General features: G+C 39.8%; 1 protein-coding gene across 8 annotated transcripts; it reads right to left on the reverse strand.

Annotated features, from left to right (window-relative positions):
* Positions 1-2,917: 2,917 nt before the first annotated feature.
* TAC1 (tachykinin precursor 1) lies at positions 2,918-11,341 on the reverse strand. Of its 8 annotated transcripts, none has more exons than XM_028525914.2 (7): positions 11,057-11,323; positions 10,504-10,635; positions 9,310-9,409; positions 8,757-8,801; positions 8,260-8,283; positions 6,686-6,739; positions 2,918-3,457 (listed from the first exon to the last, which is right to left on the reverse strand). In XM_028525914.2, the coding sequence occupies exons 2-7, from the start codon at positions 10,624-10,626 to the stop codon at positions 3,408-3,410; spliced, it is 396 nt and encodes a 131-aa protein (XP_028381715.1). In that variant the 5' UTR covers positions 10,627-10,635; positions 11,057-11,323; the 3' UTR covers positions 2,918-3,407. The 8 variants fall into 8 exon arrangements, with proteins under 8 accessions (XP_028381715.1, XP_035866213.1, XP_035866215.1 ...); XM_036010320.1 differs by having other exon boundaries at positions 10,504-10,658; positions 11,057-11,320; XM_036010322.1 differs by having other exon boundaries at positions 2,918-3,454; positions 10,504-10,658; positions 11,057-11,314.
* Between the last annotated feature and the right edge of the window lie 6,675 nt (positions 11,342-18,016).

Below are 18,016 nucleotides of genomic sequence, written 5' to 3' on the forward strand. Positions count from 1 at the left end.
AGTGTCTGTCCCTTTCCATACTCCTGCTGTTGCTGGTTCAGGCAGAGGGAGCGCGGGTGTGAGTGAGAGCTCACGGTGCAGGTCCTTCGGCCTCCCTGAGGGGTCCTGCTGCAGAAATTAGAGAATCTCAGAGGGGGAAGGGGTGGGCAGGGGGGCTGCACAGTGCAGGAATGAGGAGCAAAGTGCCACCTGATCTGTAATGAAGTGCTAGATTTAATCTGTGTGGCAACAATTTAAAACCACGCCCCTGCTGCAGCTTTTTCAGTGTGCCCATAAAAAACATGTTAGTGGTGAAAATAAAGTGCTGGTTTTCTCACTGGCATTTTGGAGAGGAGCTAACAACGGCACCAGGAACACTTGCTGGGTGCCAGAGACCGTTCTCCACACTTCACAGGCGTCACGACCCACAGCCCCAGGCCGAGCTCCGCAGCAGACAACACTGCTGTGTAGAGTAGTGTGTGGTAGTAGTGATACAGTGCTATCATCGTCCAATTTTACTGATGAAGAAAATAAGGCAGGAAGAAGTTAGAGACTCACCTGTTATTATGTCATTAAGTGACAGAGCTGGGTACAGACCTGAGCAGTTCGACTCCGAGCCCCACACTCTTACCCATTACATTATTTCTCCTTGTTTTGATGTTGCTGCAGAATCATATATGCAAATAAAATGCAGAAATACTGCTTTGTGCCTCACAACACACCACAGACATTGTTTCACGTCACTAAATACACCATGTCATTTATCTATTTATTTATCCATCCATTTATTTATTTATTTATAACATTGACTAGAGAGAGAGGAAAGGGGAGAGAGAAAGAAAAACATGAATGAGAGAGAGAGAAACATGAATCATTTGCCTCCTGTACGTGACCAGACTGGGGATCGAACCTGTAACCTTTTGGGGTATGGGGTGACACTCCAACCAACTGAACCACCTGGCCAGGGCACACCATGTCATTTTAAATGATGACATACTATTTAATTATATCAATATGCCAGTTTGCTTAATCTCATTGTTGGATATTAATTTACTTTGCTATATTCCCTTAATAATTTTTTCTAATTTTGACTCCTCTCATAGTATAATCTCTGATCGCAGTATTCCCTTGAGCTTCATTTTCTCATCTGTAAAGTGGTGACGACGACGATAATGTTACTTCCCTCAATGAGTGCTTACCTATGCACAGTCATGTGCTGCTTAATGATGGTGGTCTGCTCTGAGAAATGCACTATTCGGTGACTTTGTTGTTGTTCAAACATTATAGGGTGCACTTACACAAACCTAAATAGCATACCCTCCTGCACACCTGGGCTATATGGTAGAGCCTGTTGCTCCTAGAGTACAAGCCTACATAGCATGTTACTGGGCAAAGCACCAAATTAAGTGCAAGAGAAAATTAAGCAATCAAAAGACGTGGTAAACACAGTAAGTGTGAGGCTGCTGGTGGCATAACACAGCATAATGTTTTACAGCAAATCTTTTTTTTATAAGTAGAAATAGTACACTCTAAAATAAGGGTAAAAGGTATAGCATAGTAAATATATAAACCAGTAACATAGTTTTTTCTTAACATTTTTAAGATCATGTACTGTACGTAATTGTGTGTGCTATACTTTTATACAACTGACCGTGGTTTGCTTACACCAGCAGCACCTCAAACATGAGTGATACTGTGCAGTATGATGTTATGACGACTACAATGTCTCTGGGTGATGGGGATTTTCTAGCCTCATTATAATTTTATGGGACCACCTGGTTTATGCAGTCTTTTGGTGACCAACACATCATTATGAAGTACATGACTATATAATGATAGCTATTATTATTATAATTATTATATATCACAATTATTGTCATTGTTAAATAGAACATTTAACAACACTGGGGAATGGGGCTCTAGATGACCGGTTTTGTCCATTTTGCTTATCATAGTATAATTTGTAATATTTAAATGTACTGTGTAATAAGGAAAACCAGCTTGAGTTTCTTTTAAAAACCAGGTTTTTCATTTAAAGGTAGGTTAAAATATACTTTAGCTCTCCTGTCCCACAAATGGTTTTAACATTGATCAACAAAAGTTTTCATGAAGTTTTATTTCACTGAGCAATACTTGTCCTGAGTTGTTTTTACCACTTGTCAATATTTGACATTCTCTATGTAATCAGAAAATTATTCCAAGGACACATCAATTTTTCCCCTTAAATGCACAAGTCTCCCTCCAGTTGCTCCGTATTTATTCCTGATGCATATGTTTCTGCTGGAGAGTGTTACTGGTGTTAGCAAAGCACAGGCACCCTTAGAAATGCTGGAAAGGGGCTCTTGCCTTTGTCATGGGGATGATATCGTAGTATCAGCCCCCCATCTATCCATGTGATCTTCTGATGACCTTTGTGACAGTTTCATTTGGTGTCTTAATTCTAGTGAAATTCACACACTGGTGTACTTCTACCTGGGATCCATGCAGGGCTGAAATGGCAGTGTGTGCTGATGTTTCATCCTACGAGGAAATAATCAGTGAAATGCATCTTTAAAATAGATTATTATCCTATTTGCAAAAGGGAATCACAGGCATGTACAAATAGAATTTAGCTGTTACTCTCTGGGTTTCAAAACATAATTGTTTTCTCTATGAATGATCTCATGCCAATTGACTAATCCAAGAAAAATGTGTGTGTATGTGAGAGAGAAACTGAGATTACATTGTAGTCTTTTTCTTTAAGAAAGAGAAATTTAGTAGCTTTAGGCTTCATTGTCAGCCAAAACAGCTTTGAACATATTTCATCTACTAAAAGAAAGGTTGCCGGTTTGACCTAAATGTTAATGAAAGAATAAGACCCAATTCTCAAGATATTTCTTCTTTTATTTAAAATGTCAACTATCACAACGCATTATACAATGAAATGAAGACCTTAGAATCACATTGAAAGTTTTTAAAACATCTCTATATAGTCACAAAACATAAAACATGCTGCAGGGATACAAATATAGTTTGATAGCAAATCTCAGTACATTTCACCATAAAAACGCGTGGAGAAGCACAAGCCTGCCTGTGAGCTTCCTTCTCTTCAGCAGGAGCTGACATGACTGCTTCCAAAAAACAAAAATGATTTCCTTCTTCAGAGACTATGTATTATTGACAGGTTTTTACAATTTCATTGAACACTGTGCTTTGTTGAGAAATTACCACTGATTTCTAGTTCTAAGGGAGTCATCATATAAGAATTAGAACACACTTTTACAACACATACTGGCACAATATGAAAAATAGACACTTTTTGAGTTTTCATCTCAAAACAATGATTATTATTAAATAAATAATTACTCCTCGTAGTGCATTTCTCATTTTTTTTACCTTTTGTTGGCCATTGACACAAATGAAGCTCAGTAAATAACACACTAGGTAGTTTATTTACGTCTTCTTTCATAATTCTGCATTGCACTCCTTTCATAAGCTGCTGAGAACAAAGAAAAGAGAAAGGGTTCTTTAAGAGGATTCACTGAGGGAATAAAACAAAGTACAAGACACACATAATGACTTTCAAAACTCCTAATGACTTTCCCCCTCCACTGAAATATTTCCAAGAGTTTTATTTGCACATCTTTCAATCTTGCCTCTGTCTCTACCCTGACTGGCAGTGACCTAACTGCAGAATGCTTGGTAACTTTGCTCATCCATCCTGTACTGGGTACCCCACAAGCACATTTCCACAGTGTATCGCAATGTTGATTCTCAGCAGCGTTCTCAAGCAGTGGCAGACACCCCTGGTGATTTATAGGAGGACAGTGCCTACGTTAGCCAGGAATAGTCAGAGGATGGAAACAAAATGTGGGACTTTTATTCTAGGACAGCGTCAACAAACTTGGCCACAGGCCAAATCCAGCCCACTACCTTTTCTTGTAAATAACATTTTACTAGAACATGGCCCCATCCATTCTTTTACATATTGCATGGCTCACAAAGCCTAAAATGTTTGCTATGTGGCGCTTTATAGAAAAGTTTGCTGATTCCTGTTACAGGGTAACTTAATGGTGTGACAGTTTCTGCCTGTCTTGTGGATGCCTCCTGCTGTCCTTTAGACTAAAAACAGCCCCAGTCTGTAGGCAGGACAATTGTATCATCGAAATACAACACAGTTTCACTTACCTCCTAGCACCCTAATGTCCTGTGAAAGGTTAGTCACTGTTTCTGAAAGTATTTAACGTACACCTAGCAACCTGAACCTAACACACACTGGCTACCTGAACTAAAAAAGACCAAAGATATGATATGATGTGATGTGATATGATATACAATTTCAAAGGGGTCTGTAACCACAAAAGGGGAAGATCAGACTGCTATAATCAAAATACTCAAGTATACTTTTTCACCATTTTAACTAACATTTTATATACTAAAATTTACATCATAGTGAACTACTATGCTTTTGAATATTCGGTATGCCCTGTATAAAATTTTAAATTTAAATAGAAACAGGAGGCAGAACTCTGAACATAGAAACCATGGGTGCTACTGCAAACACTTTTCCCAGTGTCCCAGTGGGAAGGATTTGTTGAGAGAGAAGGGAGGTCAAGTTTCCAGTGTCATCACTTCCCCTTCAACACAGAGCAGAGGGTCTTCAGCATCCACCGGTCCCGTAAGTGAGGTCAGCAACAGGCTGCTTGTTTTGTCAATCACAAACGTATTTCTGGGGTAGGAGAGTCTGAGCCCCAAACCCCCCAACCCGGGCAGTTCTGAAGGAAGCAAACAGTTCATTTCTCACCCTGGTTTGTTCATATGAGGAGGAGGAGAACTAGCATAAGTTCATGTTAGGTAACATGATTCCATCCCTCAGAGAAGCAAGGTGAATGCTAATGTGAACTTAACCAAGGTAGGTCAGAGATATAGCTGGAACATCATGTCCTGTTTACTCAAAGCAGAATTTCTTACTGGGGCCTTGAACCCTCTGAAACCCTATGTAAACTTTTGTGTGTATGAATGAGGACAGGAAGGTTTTTGTGGGAAGGGGGTTTCTAGATTTTTCTAGATTGTCAAAGGGGTTTGTGATCTCAAAAGGTTAAGGATCAGATGGCTGTAGAAGATGATAATAACTTTGCCTCAACTGAGTATATGAAAAGATCTCTGACTGAGTATGGATTACATTGTTGCCCATTTTTCCCTTTTTTATTTCTTAACTAAAATTGAGGAATGAAGACTTAGTCATTAATTCTGATTCCATTCTGTTTATTATTTATCATACATTATTACTTTAAGTCTGTTTAATAGCATTGACTCTGTTCTGAATTGTACAGTATCTATATTATTTATAAAGTTAAGCATGTCTGAAACGTATCAATTCTGGAAATGGAGAGGTGAAGACTAATGCAACCATCAAGAAAACCAGAGCTATATAAGGGCTAGCACACACTTCTGATGCGAATAAAGCCTGTGTGCTTTAAATTTATATTCCATTTCCAAAAGCCATGCGATAATACATATCAATGAAACAATTTTAACTCCTTGGTTAGGTAGACTGGTAATATCTTTAAAATGTAAACTTGAGCAGCCCCAAAATTACTGATGAAGAAATACAAATATAGTAGTCTAAATCTGCAAGGTAGAGAACCAGTGTAAATACTAGCAGGCATCATTTTTACATGATTTTCCAGATAATTGAGAATTAAACCAGCATATCTTTGTTACATATTTCCTAGAAATTTGAAATATTTTTGTTGGACAAGACAGGTGCTAATTATTTTCTAGTTAATTACATGATTAGTGTTTTACTTCCATTTTTACTCAGTATAAAATGAAGAGAATTTGAATAGTTTTCCCAAGGAAACTAAACTATTAGGACTGTAAGGCCTGAATGTGCTTAACAATAAGTCAGTCTCTATGAAAATGACATAGGGGCTATTTAACCTTGAAAATACTATGCTGAATGAGTTTTTAGATAAAAGTATGCAGCATTTACATAGAAAATAGAAACAAAAGAGAAGAAAGGAAACATGTGGCATTCATATCAAGTGGACAAGTTGTTCAGAATTAAAACGGGCTGTGAGAGAATTGTGACACCCATTCTCTCTGAAGGCTGTGCAGCCAGGACTGATTATATATCTCTAGGGTGATGTGACTATGTTCCTTTTTGAAGGCACTGGAATGGACCGTATTATTCTCAGACATCCATCAGGATGTTTTAGAGTTCGAGCTTCTATCACTTTATGAAGAGCAAGTAATCTGTATAAATGAATTAATTTTGTTTTGTTTATTTCTTTATTTTTGTGTTGGGAAACTGCCAGGTGTAATTTGTCTTACAAGACTTTCAAATTACCTTGGTAATGAGTGAAAATCTGTCTTACTTCCTGCATCTCCCACACCCTTAGTTCAGTAAGGTTAAATGTGGTTTATTTAACATATACAAGGGAAAGAGTATTAGACTAGCCCAAAGATTCAGGTGAGGTAATGATTAAATGGGGCAGACACTGGTAAGGCTGGCAGTTTAGAGAGATTGTTATTGTGGTGATATTAGCTTAATCAGCTCCAAATCCATTCTTGGATTTATTTATTGCAGTTAGGTGGTTTTCACCATAAATACTTATTTTAAATTCATTATTCCTTTTTAATACTTTGGAACTATGCCTTAGAAAGAAAATAATACAAGTAAATTTAAGATGCTATCTATTTTCAGTCATGATTTTATACATACCAGAATTAAAAGTTCTTTTGCCCATTAGTCCAACAAAGGAATCTGTTTTATGCCCTGGAAAAATACATTTATGGGTATTTTAATATGTATATCATTGAGGAAATAAACTGTTATAGCTAGTACCAAAAGAAAACAAGCTTCCAAATATATGTGCATAAAATAAATATATATCTATTTCAAGTTTTGGTGAGTCAGAAGAAATGAGGATTCCTAATAAGTCTTATAAATGATACTAAAATGGTACAATGAAAGCACTTCTCTCAATGCTGTGTCCAAATATTCCCTTTATTCATATTATATCTATCTGTTTATCAAGTTTTAAATATTGCTGCTGTTGAAGCTAGCTGTGATTTTTAGGAAGTCAGTTTCACACTGTGTGACAGAGAACTCTCCGAGCCTACTTCCTTTTGGTGAGGGGTGTGCTTGCTTTCTCAGGAACTGAACCTTAGTGAAGTCAGAGGCTTACATCTCACCATTATACACTTCTAGAAGGTCATTCTTTCTATTTTATTGGATTTTAAGCACTCCTCTTGGAAAATGTGTCAGTTTTGATAGTAATGGAGTGCATTTATTTTCATTACTAGAATTTTTCTATATCTAATTCCCTTGAAAGTCAACTCCTTATAAAGTAAGTAAGGACTGATTTATTCAGTTTCAAAGGTCCGAAGCCCTTGGGAAAGATCACCCTAACTCTAGTGGGAGGATGTCTCTTGTTTACACTGGATTCCATGAAAACAGGGCTGCTCTCTCCCTACAGCCTATGCTGCCACCCAGTGCGCCACAAGTCCAAGGGAGGGGGAGTGCACGGCACAGTGAGGATGGTCCCCTAGGACTGCCTGTCAGCTCTGGTTCTGTTAACTGGGAAACTGGGGTCTAATGACCGTCAAGTGTCACAATTTTGCCATCTTCACTGCCTTAAGGAATGTCTCACTATGCTGTAATAGACTGAGATTTCCCACTGAGTCATGGAATAAAAAACCTGCACTACCATCTTTACCTTTAGTAGGGATTATCTACTCAGACATTCACTGGAGCCTCTTGGCTGCTAAATCACCCTAATAAGGGATGTCATTGTGGCATTCAGCATACTCAGAATGAGTTATAAGATACCTGTAAATATTTGGGGTTTTTGCTTGTTTGTTTTTGTTTTGCAGTGAAAGTGGTGGTTATGGGGTGTCAGGAGAGAATGTGTGATGGACTTTTACCCCTGGGACTGGAATTCTTATCTAAACTAACAATTTATAGGAGTTAACATTTTTTTTAGCAGCTTAATACAACAACAAATATTTATTATCGTACAGTTTCTGTGGGTCAGAAATTCAGTAGCGGTTTAGCTGGTAGTTAAAGGATTTTTAACATAATGTATCATTTTGGAAAGTATGACATATCTAAATCACAAAGCTCTAAACAATCATCTTCCGGATGTAAATATAATGTGAGTCTCCATCATTCTTATATTGTCTTAATTAAACATAGTAAGCCCTAAGTTATAAAATAGAGCAGGTGTTATATAAATTGGAACCCAATCTCTTAACATTTGTATTTGATAAATGTCAAAATAATTTTGAACTTACTTTTATGAGAGATCAGGCCATGTCCTAGAAGAAAGAAAAAAGAAGCAAACACAATAATTTGTTTCAAAGATGCTACATTATATCTTTTAAGTACAAAATAAATAGAACTTTAAAATATGTAACATTTCCCATTCATAAACTCTCCTGAGGAATATATAGCAAACTGTAAAGGCTAATAAAATTATTGATAATAAAAACAAACTATGTTAACAAAGGAAAAATATTTTAAGTGCTTGCTATGGGCCACAGATTCAAATCCAGGACTGTGAGACACCTGAGGTCTGTTAACAGCTGTTAGCCAATGCCACGTCTGCTTTCCTGTAGGAAGCATATATTCAAGGAGGGCCACCCACCTGATGCTCAGGAATGAGAGATGCAAGTCCATCTCTTCACTAAATAGACATCATCATGAATCTGTATTTCAGCCCATTAAAGACTTTTTTCACTTCCCTACATAAGCATTCACAATAGTAAAATATTTATTAAAAAATCTTTACCATAAAGAGCCTTTAACAGGGCCACTTGTTTTTCAGGTGAGGAACCTGACGAGAAACAATTGCGATTTGTAACAATTGACATTAGCAATTTACAGGTTCCACGGACAGTACCACCCATTCAAAGAAACTGATATTTCTATGGGAGACAAGGGGCAGCAAAGCCTGTTCAAACCCCAGTGCTTTATAATCAGCTTCCACATGCACTCATAACATCTGGGTACTACCCCGTGGAGGCCCATGCCTTCTGCTTTGTCAGTTTGGATCTTCGGTCAAGAGAGCTAAGGGTGGTTCCTGTTCCTGGTGGTTTGGGCCTTACACTGAGAGGTGTGCTTTGCAAGGACGCCTCCCTCCCTCCTGGGGCAGGTGCTTGTGTTAGTGAGGTGCAGGCTACATAAGTATGCAGTGGGTGTGGGTGTGCTGAGGAGTGGGGGTGGTTACATGCTTTAGTCTGGAAATCTCTACTCCAAGAGCAAGAGATAATCTGAGTGCTCTGAGAATAAGCAAGCACACCAGGTGGGTTGCCAGGAGAGAAATGGCTTTTCATCTATCTCACCAGCATCTCGTTTGCCCATTAATCCGACGAAATGCCGATGAGGCTTGAGGCTCCGGGAGATTCTCAGCAGAAGAGGGTCAAAGGGCTCGGGCAATTCCTCCTGGGAGACACACATATGGACAAACAGTGGTGTAGCAATCTGTGCAAGGCTCCCAGAAGCCCGAGTCATTCCCGTGGTGAGCTCCAGTTTTGGGCTCAACTCAGCTGCCTGTGGTGGGACCCGCGCTGGGCCAGGCTTGGAAGACGAAGCTAGGGGTGGCCGGGCTCCCCCACTGCAGGGCTGAGTGGAGTCCTTGGCAGGGTGCTCCCTGCCTCCACCCCTCTCCACGGAACTCGTGTTGAGCGCCACCACCTCCCCCACTAACCTCCCCCATGTTGAGCCCCACTAACTCCCCAGGCCCCTGCAAATTAGCAGGAGGCAGAGTCTTACAGCCCTGCGCGCTTTCTGCTCTTTCCTCCTAGCCTGGGGACCCTCACTCATCTGCCTCTAGCCACCTGACTTTGTCTCGAATGTGGCTCGGGCTTTGGGGACGGCTCACCACCCTAAATGCGCACAGGTGTGTGTCGAGGGTGGGGAAGGGTGACAGCACTTGAGGCGACCTGCATGGCGTGACTTTCGCTGTTCCTGCGAAGCGCACTCCCTTGCACCAATAGCCTACGAGTCATACAGACGAAAACTTGCCGCTACATTCTCAGGTCCATAAAATAAATGTCACTACAGGAAGTTAGCTTCCCACTCACCTCCGTCCCTCTAAGCCCACAGCAGCTCGCCCTCGCCCCCGCTTCTGCCTGCGTCCTGCACGCCCTCCTCTCCTCCTCCCCAGCATTTCCAAACGTCAGGTCCTCGAAGCTGGGTTGCAGTCCCCGAAATCCCCCTTACCTGGGGATGAAACCTTGTGAAGTTTCCAGCCTTGGGAGGACCCTGGGCTCATCAAGGAAGGCATTATTGCTCCAGTGAGTTCCCGAGACCCGCCCATGAAGCTTTGGGGAGGGAACTTACATGGTGGGCGCACAATCTCACGCGGGACTCCGAGGGTGCCGTCGCCTTACATCCCCCCCACCCCCCATGCCTCCACTGCCTCTGGTCCTTCTGGTCATGATTGCCCGCCAGGCTAACTAGGGTCTACCGCGGGGAAAGTGACGGCTCCCCGGCTCTGGAAGAAAGGCAAGGGCCAGCTTGGGACCCGGACTCACTTTGATCTGGTCGCTATCGGACCAGTCGGACCAATAATTCAGATCATCGTTGGCTTCGATTTCTTCCGCGAACAGTTGAGTGGAGACAAGAAAAAAGACGGCCACGACCACGAGGATTTTCATGCTGGATTTCTGGGAGGAGTAGGGAGAAGAGACTAGGGAGGGAAAAATCACATACATTGGGGGTGGCTATCCGAGAGCTGGGGCAGCGACATTGTCGGTCCCACAACGGAATTAACCAAGATAAAAAGCCTAAGGGCTAAAGTCCCACCTGTACCCTTTAGGAGAGCGGATCATACCCCAAAGCTTCTCAAATCCCCTTTTTCCTGGATACCAACTCCACCAGCCCCCAACCCACCAAACAGTCCACACCTTCGTGCCTGGAGGCTCTGCAGGTGGGAGACAAAAGAGGGACTTTGGCAACTGGGTTACTCGTCTCCCTGCTGTCCCCCCACTGTCCCTTGCCCCAGCGGCCCCATCCAGCGCTGCTAGCCGCCACCTGGGTGCTATGGGCGGCACTGAAAGCCCCCCCTGGCACGGTGCAGACACTTACTGCGGCGGGCAGGCCCGCAGGGTTCCCCGGGGTGGTCTGAGCGCACGCACAGCGCTCCGCACTGTCTATCAGTCGCTCCCGCGGTAGAAGAGAAGGTCGCAGCGCGCTTTCTGCCTGCTTGGTGCCGCGCGGTATTTATACCAGGCTCCACGAGCCCGGAGACCCACGTGACACGCTCCCCCACGCGACTTTCTGCTCAATATTTAATTAGCCGCCTCCTCTCCTTTTTGCTTGCGTCTGATTGAGAGTTTCCGAGACGGTAACCCGTCGGTGCCCATAATACGTGGACCCAATTGGGTTCGAAATGACGCAATTTTAGGAAAATCGAGATCTCGCCATCCAATCCCCAGCGGCCAGTCTTCTTCCGTCTGCACATCTGACGCCCCCTCCCCTCGCCTTCTTCCGATCAGATCAGGGTTCCATGACACCTGAGATTACTCATCAAAACTGAGCAGAATGACTCATTCCTCGGACTTCGACAACTTTTCCGTCTTTTGGGACGTCAGGATAAGTTGCACTTTTTAGGATGGCCACATAACTTCAGATATTAAGATGTTGGCAACCGTACTAAGAAAGGCGCACTTCGGATGGAGGGGGCATTGTTTTCTCTATTTCCAGCTGCAGTGTTTTGAGTGTCTCTGAGATACAACGTCCTTGTGTGAGCAGGGGCGTCCTGCTCTCATCTCAGCTAGAATACCTGCCGTTCTTCAGCATCACAGAAGGATGTTTAGTCTCATAGCACTTGGGACGAGGGAAGCAGATTTATCTTACATTTTTGAGAAAGGAGAATTTGAACATGACATTGCACGTAGAATATGTCAGTGCCGCTCTAGGATATCTTTTGTTCCGAGATAGTTAAGTCCTCTTTCCTGGCACATGTAGGAGCAGGGTTTGGAAGAGGACGTGTTTGCACTTCTCTGCTGCCCTTTCTTGCTAAGACTCAGAAATCAGCAAAATGGTACAAGATGTTTACCGGGTATCACTGAAGGACTCTATACAGATCACTCGTAGATTTCATATATGAAAATAAATGTAGTGAGGATGCTAAATGGCGGTCATGGACAATATGAAACTGTGAGCCTAATGACATCTGTACAGACATCACAGCTCTCCATGAAGCCATGGTTTGCCTTCCGGACACATTTCTTTCATCTTTAAATGAATTAAATGACATTCCTTGGGTGGATTTGTTTTCACCTCTTAGCATTATATTTTTCAGTTAATTCTGATGTTTTTGGTATAATACATAAAAGAAATAATGTTTGCGACTTATATAAAATAAGCCAGTACTTTTTTCCTCTAATAGTTGTTCTTCTTAAAATAACCCTGCATTTTGAAAGTTCCATATATGTATCTCATTTTTTAGGCCTAGCTTTACATTGTGAGGCATTCTAATTTTTGTTTTTACAACTTTCTATTGGAAATTTTAAACATACAAAAGTAGAATCATTCACTTGAAACAGTTCGCAGGTTTTACCTACAAACTCTTTATTCGTATTTCCCCTCCACTCATCATTTTGAAGAAAATACCAGACATCATTTTAACTAAATAGTTCAGCATGTCCATATGAGTGATAAGGATTTCTTTAAAAAATAAAAAAAAGAACCATGACATTTTTTCACCTAAAGCAACATAAAGTAACTCTTTATAATGTTAAATATCCAATCAATTGTTCAGATAGTCCTATCATTTTATAGACCCCTACCCCATACAGTTTACTAGTCAAAATCAGAATTGTAATGAAGTTCATGGCCTGCACTTGGTTCTTTATCTCTAAAACCTCCCCTAATCTATAGTTCTTCTCTGTCCCACCCTCCCTCCCCAACCCCCTTGCAGTATACAAATAAAACTAATCAGTGAAGTGTACTCCATTTCAGAGTCTGGCGACTGCCTCCTTATGGTTTCTTTTAACTTGTTCTTTTCTCCTTCTTCCCGTGAGTTGGTAGCTGCATGTGGAGCATGGGAAGCTTCACCCCGTGGAAGTTCAGTGTTTCTGACAAGGCTACTTTACATGTGTTGTTAGGAAGCACATGATATCTGGGTGTTTATCTATTGATGATCATTAATTAATTCACTAGTGCTTTCAAAATAGTGTTTGTCTTTTATCATTCATTATTTTTGTTAGCTGGACTATTCTATATAAAGAGAAAATATTTTTCTCAACTCTTTAACTACTTCATGACATGGCAAATGTAAGAAAGATGGGTTAAGTGCTTGATTACTTCTCTTTACTAATTTTATAAAGAAGTTGGTGAGTTAACACATTCAAATATGTTCTTTTTTCCCCCAAATATTTTAGGATTATTATGACCTCATGAATTTAAACACATTTAAAGTATTTCAGTCCATCAAAGAAAGAAAGAAGTAGGTCTTCTAACTGATGCTCAAATTATCTCACTTTCCTGGCCAGCAGATGACATTTCAAGTGGGCTGCTTGGACTTTGCTTTACCCTAAGTAGACCTTAATGGCTTTCTTGGTTTTTGGTTAGGCAAGCTATTCCAGGTTTAACTTGTGTATTTTCTGTCTTAGTCCTGCGGTTCGCATTCAAGAAACTCTCCTTTCATTTGAATTAAAATGATAATTAGAGCCCTGGCTGGTGTGGCTCAGTGGATTGAGCGCCAGCCTGCAACCAAAGGGTAGCCAGTTCGGTTCTCAGTCTAGGGCACATACCTGGGTTGCGGGTCAGGCCCCCAGTTGGGAGTGCATGTTCTCTCCCTCTCTTTCTCCCTGCCTTTCTCTAAAATTAAATAAATAAGATCTTTAAAAATGGTAATTAGAGATTATAATCTGGGCATTGTGGGTGCACATTGCTGCTGAGTTCTTTATGGTTTCAGGGCCAATGAATAGAGTTGAAAATCTGTGTGTGTGTGTGTGTGTATGTGTGTGTGTGTATGTAAAATTATGAATGTATACTGACACTTTCTATTCGAATCTAGACCCTATAGAGTCTTTCGTTGGCCTCTTCTGTTTTGTATCTTTTCTAACATGTCCCAAAATTCCAGTTCCCAGTGACATTAACATGATTATTTACTTTCTTTATCCCAATGTATAATGCCAACATGACCAACTACATGATTATTAGAAACAGAGTGAGTTTTTACCTACAATTTTTTGTCTTTAAGATATATCACATGAGCTAGGTATGTTTGATCAATTTACTGTGTTTTGAAGTCACTTTAAAAGTTCTTCTCTGTGTTGTTACACTACCAACTCTTATAAACATGGTTTTATTTGCTTATTTTGCTCTTGAGTTTCAGGGATTGTTTTTAAATTTAATTTCATTTTTAAATTAGGTAAAATACATGGTTCCAAACTCAAGTACTGAAAACATAAGGCGGTGAAAGACGTGTAGTTTCACTTCCTATCCCTACCACCTCTTCCCTCTAGTAGCCACCTCTTCTTGGGTTTTTTGTTTATCCTTCTGTTATTATTGTTATTGCTGTTGTTCTTACTTTAATATCAGCAAATATGTATCCATATGCCTGTGCACCCTGTAAAGTTCCATACTTAAAGTGGGGGATTTTAGAGTATTTACTTATTTTTGTTTCTCAGTTGTTGATGTGGGTTGTGAGGCAGCTCTTCCACAACTTTACTTCGCTGTTAGCTCAGTGTAAGTGGGTGTATGACTCTGTGCCAGCGCCATGTGTTGCCCGTGTTCCACAGCGCACAACACAAAAGCTGTTCCGTGGGACTGAGTAATAAATAATAATGAGGTAAAATTGATGAAAGAATACATGTCCCACTTTTTTCCATCCTATTTGTTACTTGCTGACTCCGTGTTCTTAGTCATATCATGCAGTGACTGACACTTTCTCCTTAACACTGCAGGGGTTGGGGCATTTATATTCTTTATGTGTTTTCTTTGGGATATTTGTACTTTTTATTTGTAGTTTGTTTGTTTTCATTTGGGATATTTGTAGTCTTTATTTCTTTCCCAGAGCAACAAATTTATGAAACAGTATATTTTAATAAAATATATGTATAAGAAATAGAATAGTAAAAAGTAAGTAGTTAATAAATCATTTTTATGCTTATAAATTTAAAAACTATAGAAAAGTACAAAGAAAAAATTAGTATTATCCATTTTTTCATAACCCAGAATGAACCACTGTTAATATCTTGACATACAAGTACTGCTTACAATTTTTAAAGGCAAAATAGTTATCCAATTATTGTTGTAAAATAAGATACTCTTTATAAAAAACAAAGCAAAGAAGAAGAGTACAATAATGTATTTTTTAGAAAATTACTCCAAACTCAGAAATTGCCACCCTTAGCATTAAAAGAATATCATTGTGAATATTGTTCTATCATATTATATGGTTAGAAAAGTCAAGTGGTAGGCAGGTAAATAAAAGTTGTAAAAATGGTATGAGACCCTCAAAATATTTTTAATGAAAGATATTTATATTTTGTTTGACTTAAATAGAAGAAAATCAAAAGTAAAAAATGTTTATTCACCACAAAGTATTGTTTTCCATAAAAGAGCCCATTAATGTTGAACAAACAAATAAAATTTAGGAATAAACATCAAGAGGCTAGCAGGTAACATTTAAAAAAATCAGTATTTAGATAATACCTATTTATTCCCTGGTTTGAAAGAGGAGGACATTGGCACTCAAACTTTCTCCCATCTCCCCTTCCCCCGCCACCTCCTTGTAGTTACATGATTATTTTAACATTATTCAGGTTTATAATATTCACATTTAGTTTTGCTGCCATACTTTCATTAGTTGTTTACTCTTTATTTAAACAGCCTCATTGTTCACCACCAGTTCTTTTAACCCAGCTCTGCCATTCTTGAGTTTCTTTTGACTTATTTTTTTATATGGCTGGATGTCATTGTCAAGCAACCATTTTTTTCCTTGAGAAGAAATGAAGCAAATTGTGTTCCCTGAGTTCTTTCATGGCCGTGAATGTCCGTTAGTGACTTCTGAGCTCAAGTGACCTCTAGGTTAGTTGTTTTCAAATTAAATTCTGTGTTTCTCAGGACATCGTGGACATTGTTCATTGTGGAATTTAGTGTTATGAAGAACTCACAGACAGAACAGTTTTTTCCATGTTTGTATATAATTTTCTTTTGCTTTTTCCCCCTTAAGTTTCTGAGGAATTCTTTCTTTGTCCTTTTTAAAATATTTATTTATTTATTTATTTTTAGAGAGAGGGGAAGAGAGGGAGAAAGAGAATGAGAGAAACATCAGTGTGCAAGAGATACATCAGTTGGTTGCCTCTCACATGCCCCCAACTGGAGACCTGGTATGCATCCCAGGCCTGTGCCCTGACTGGGAGTCGAACCTGCAACTTTTCAGTTTGCAGGATGGTGCTCAGTCCACTGAGCCACACCAGCCATGGCTCTTTATTCTTGACATTTAATGGTTTAATTAAGGGACGTGACTTATTGTTGATCATCCATCTAATTTTCTTGGAGTATGAACTGTTTTTGTTTTGCAGATTGTTCTCTTTCTTCATTTTAGGGAAATTTTATTGTATGTCTTTAAATATATCTTTGGAGCAGAAATCCCATGTCAGGAATATTATGGTCTTTTTTGGATCATATTTTCTAGTATATACATAAAATTTTAATCTGTAGGCTATCTCATGTCTATAATATTCTTCCAAATCACTCTAATTCTTTGCCCTTTCTGTCTGCATTCACTTAGATTATCTTAACTCTTTCCTCTTTGTGTCAGTAATTCATTTTTGTCTATTCTGTACCTTGTTGTTACTAATTTACTTATTATTTCCATAATCAGTTTGCATAGTCCTCTATTTGTTTTCATAAACTAGTAATTTCCTCTTTCATCTCATTAATTGCCTTATCAATTTATTGGTAGGCTCTAATTTTATTGTATTTATGTTCCTGTTAAGATATTCTTAGTGTGAAGTAATTGAGGGAATTTTCTTTTGTTTCCTGAGTTATGTTTTCTAGTTCAGTGGTAAAATGGGTGAGTTTCAAGCAAGCATTGCCAATTTTAATACTGGCATAGCCATTTGCTAGCCCTGTGACCTTGGATAAGTTACTTAAGCCCTCTTTGCCTTAATTTTCTGATCTGTCAAATAGGATAATAAATGATAATAAACAATACTTACCTTGTAAAATTTTCGTGGGGATTAAATGAGTAAATACATGTGAACTGTAAAGAAGAGTACCTAGCACATGCAATAAATGTCAACTATTATTCTAGATGGCTGTCTTTGTGTGTGCGTGTGTGTGTGAATGGTTAATTTTATGCGTTAACTTGGCTAGGCTGTTGTTTCATCAAACACCACTGTAGATATGACTGTGATGATATCTTTTAAGATGTAATTAATATTTAAATCGGAAGACTTTGGATTAAGCCATTACTCTCCATTATATGGGTGGGCTTCAGCCAATCAGTTGAAGGTTTTGAATGAAAAAGACTGAGGTCCCACGAGGAAAAAGGAATTCTGTCTCCAGACTGCCTTTGGACTCAAGACTCAACTTCTTGCTGAATGTTCGACCTGCCAGGCTGCCCTGTGGATTTCAGATCCTCCAGCCCCACAATCCTCTGAGATAATCCCTTAACCCTGAATTGATTCCTTCAAACCAATCTCTTTTCCACACACAATACACACATCCTATTGGTTCTGTTTCTCTGGAGAATCCTAACCAAGTGTGTAATAGCTTTACAGTGTTTCTGGGCCCTTCTCTCCAACTGGAGGTTGCTTGGGTGGCTCTGGGCAGACAGAATGGGAGTGACTACTCAACTCTGTTCTTACAGTTTGGGTTTTTTTTTCCCTGTGAGGAATTTTGTGTTCCCTTCACTTTTCTTGGCCTCAAAGAGGGCATGGGGACTTGGATGAGGCTCGGTGTGGTCGGGACACCTAGATTTTGCTCTTTGCCCTGAGATGTGCAGAGTCTTGTTCCATGTCAATTGCCAGGTTGGTGGGTCTGTTCCTTTCTCGGGAGGTTGTCTCTTGGACTTTGGTCTCTGTG

The sequence above is a fragment of the Phyllostomus discolor genome, chromosome 10, assembly GCF_004126475.2.
Source record: "Phyllostomus discolor isolate MPI-MPIP mPhyDis1 chromosome 10, mPhyDis1.pri.v3, whole genome shotgun sequence".
Lineage (NCBI taxonomy): Eukaryota > Metazoa > Chordata > Mammalia > Chiroptera > Phyllostomidae > Phyllostomus > Phyllostomus discolor.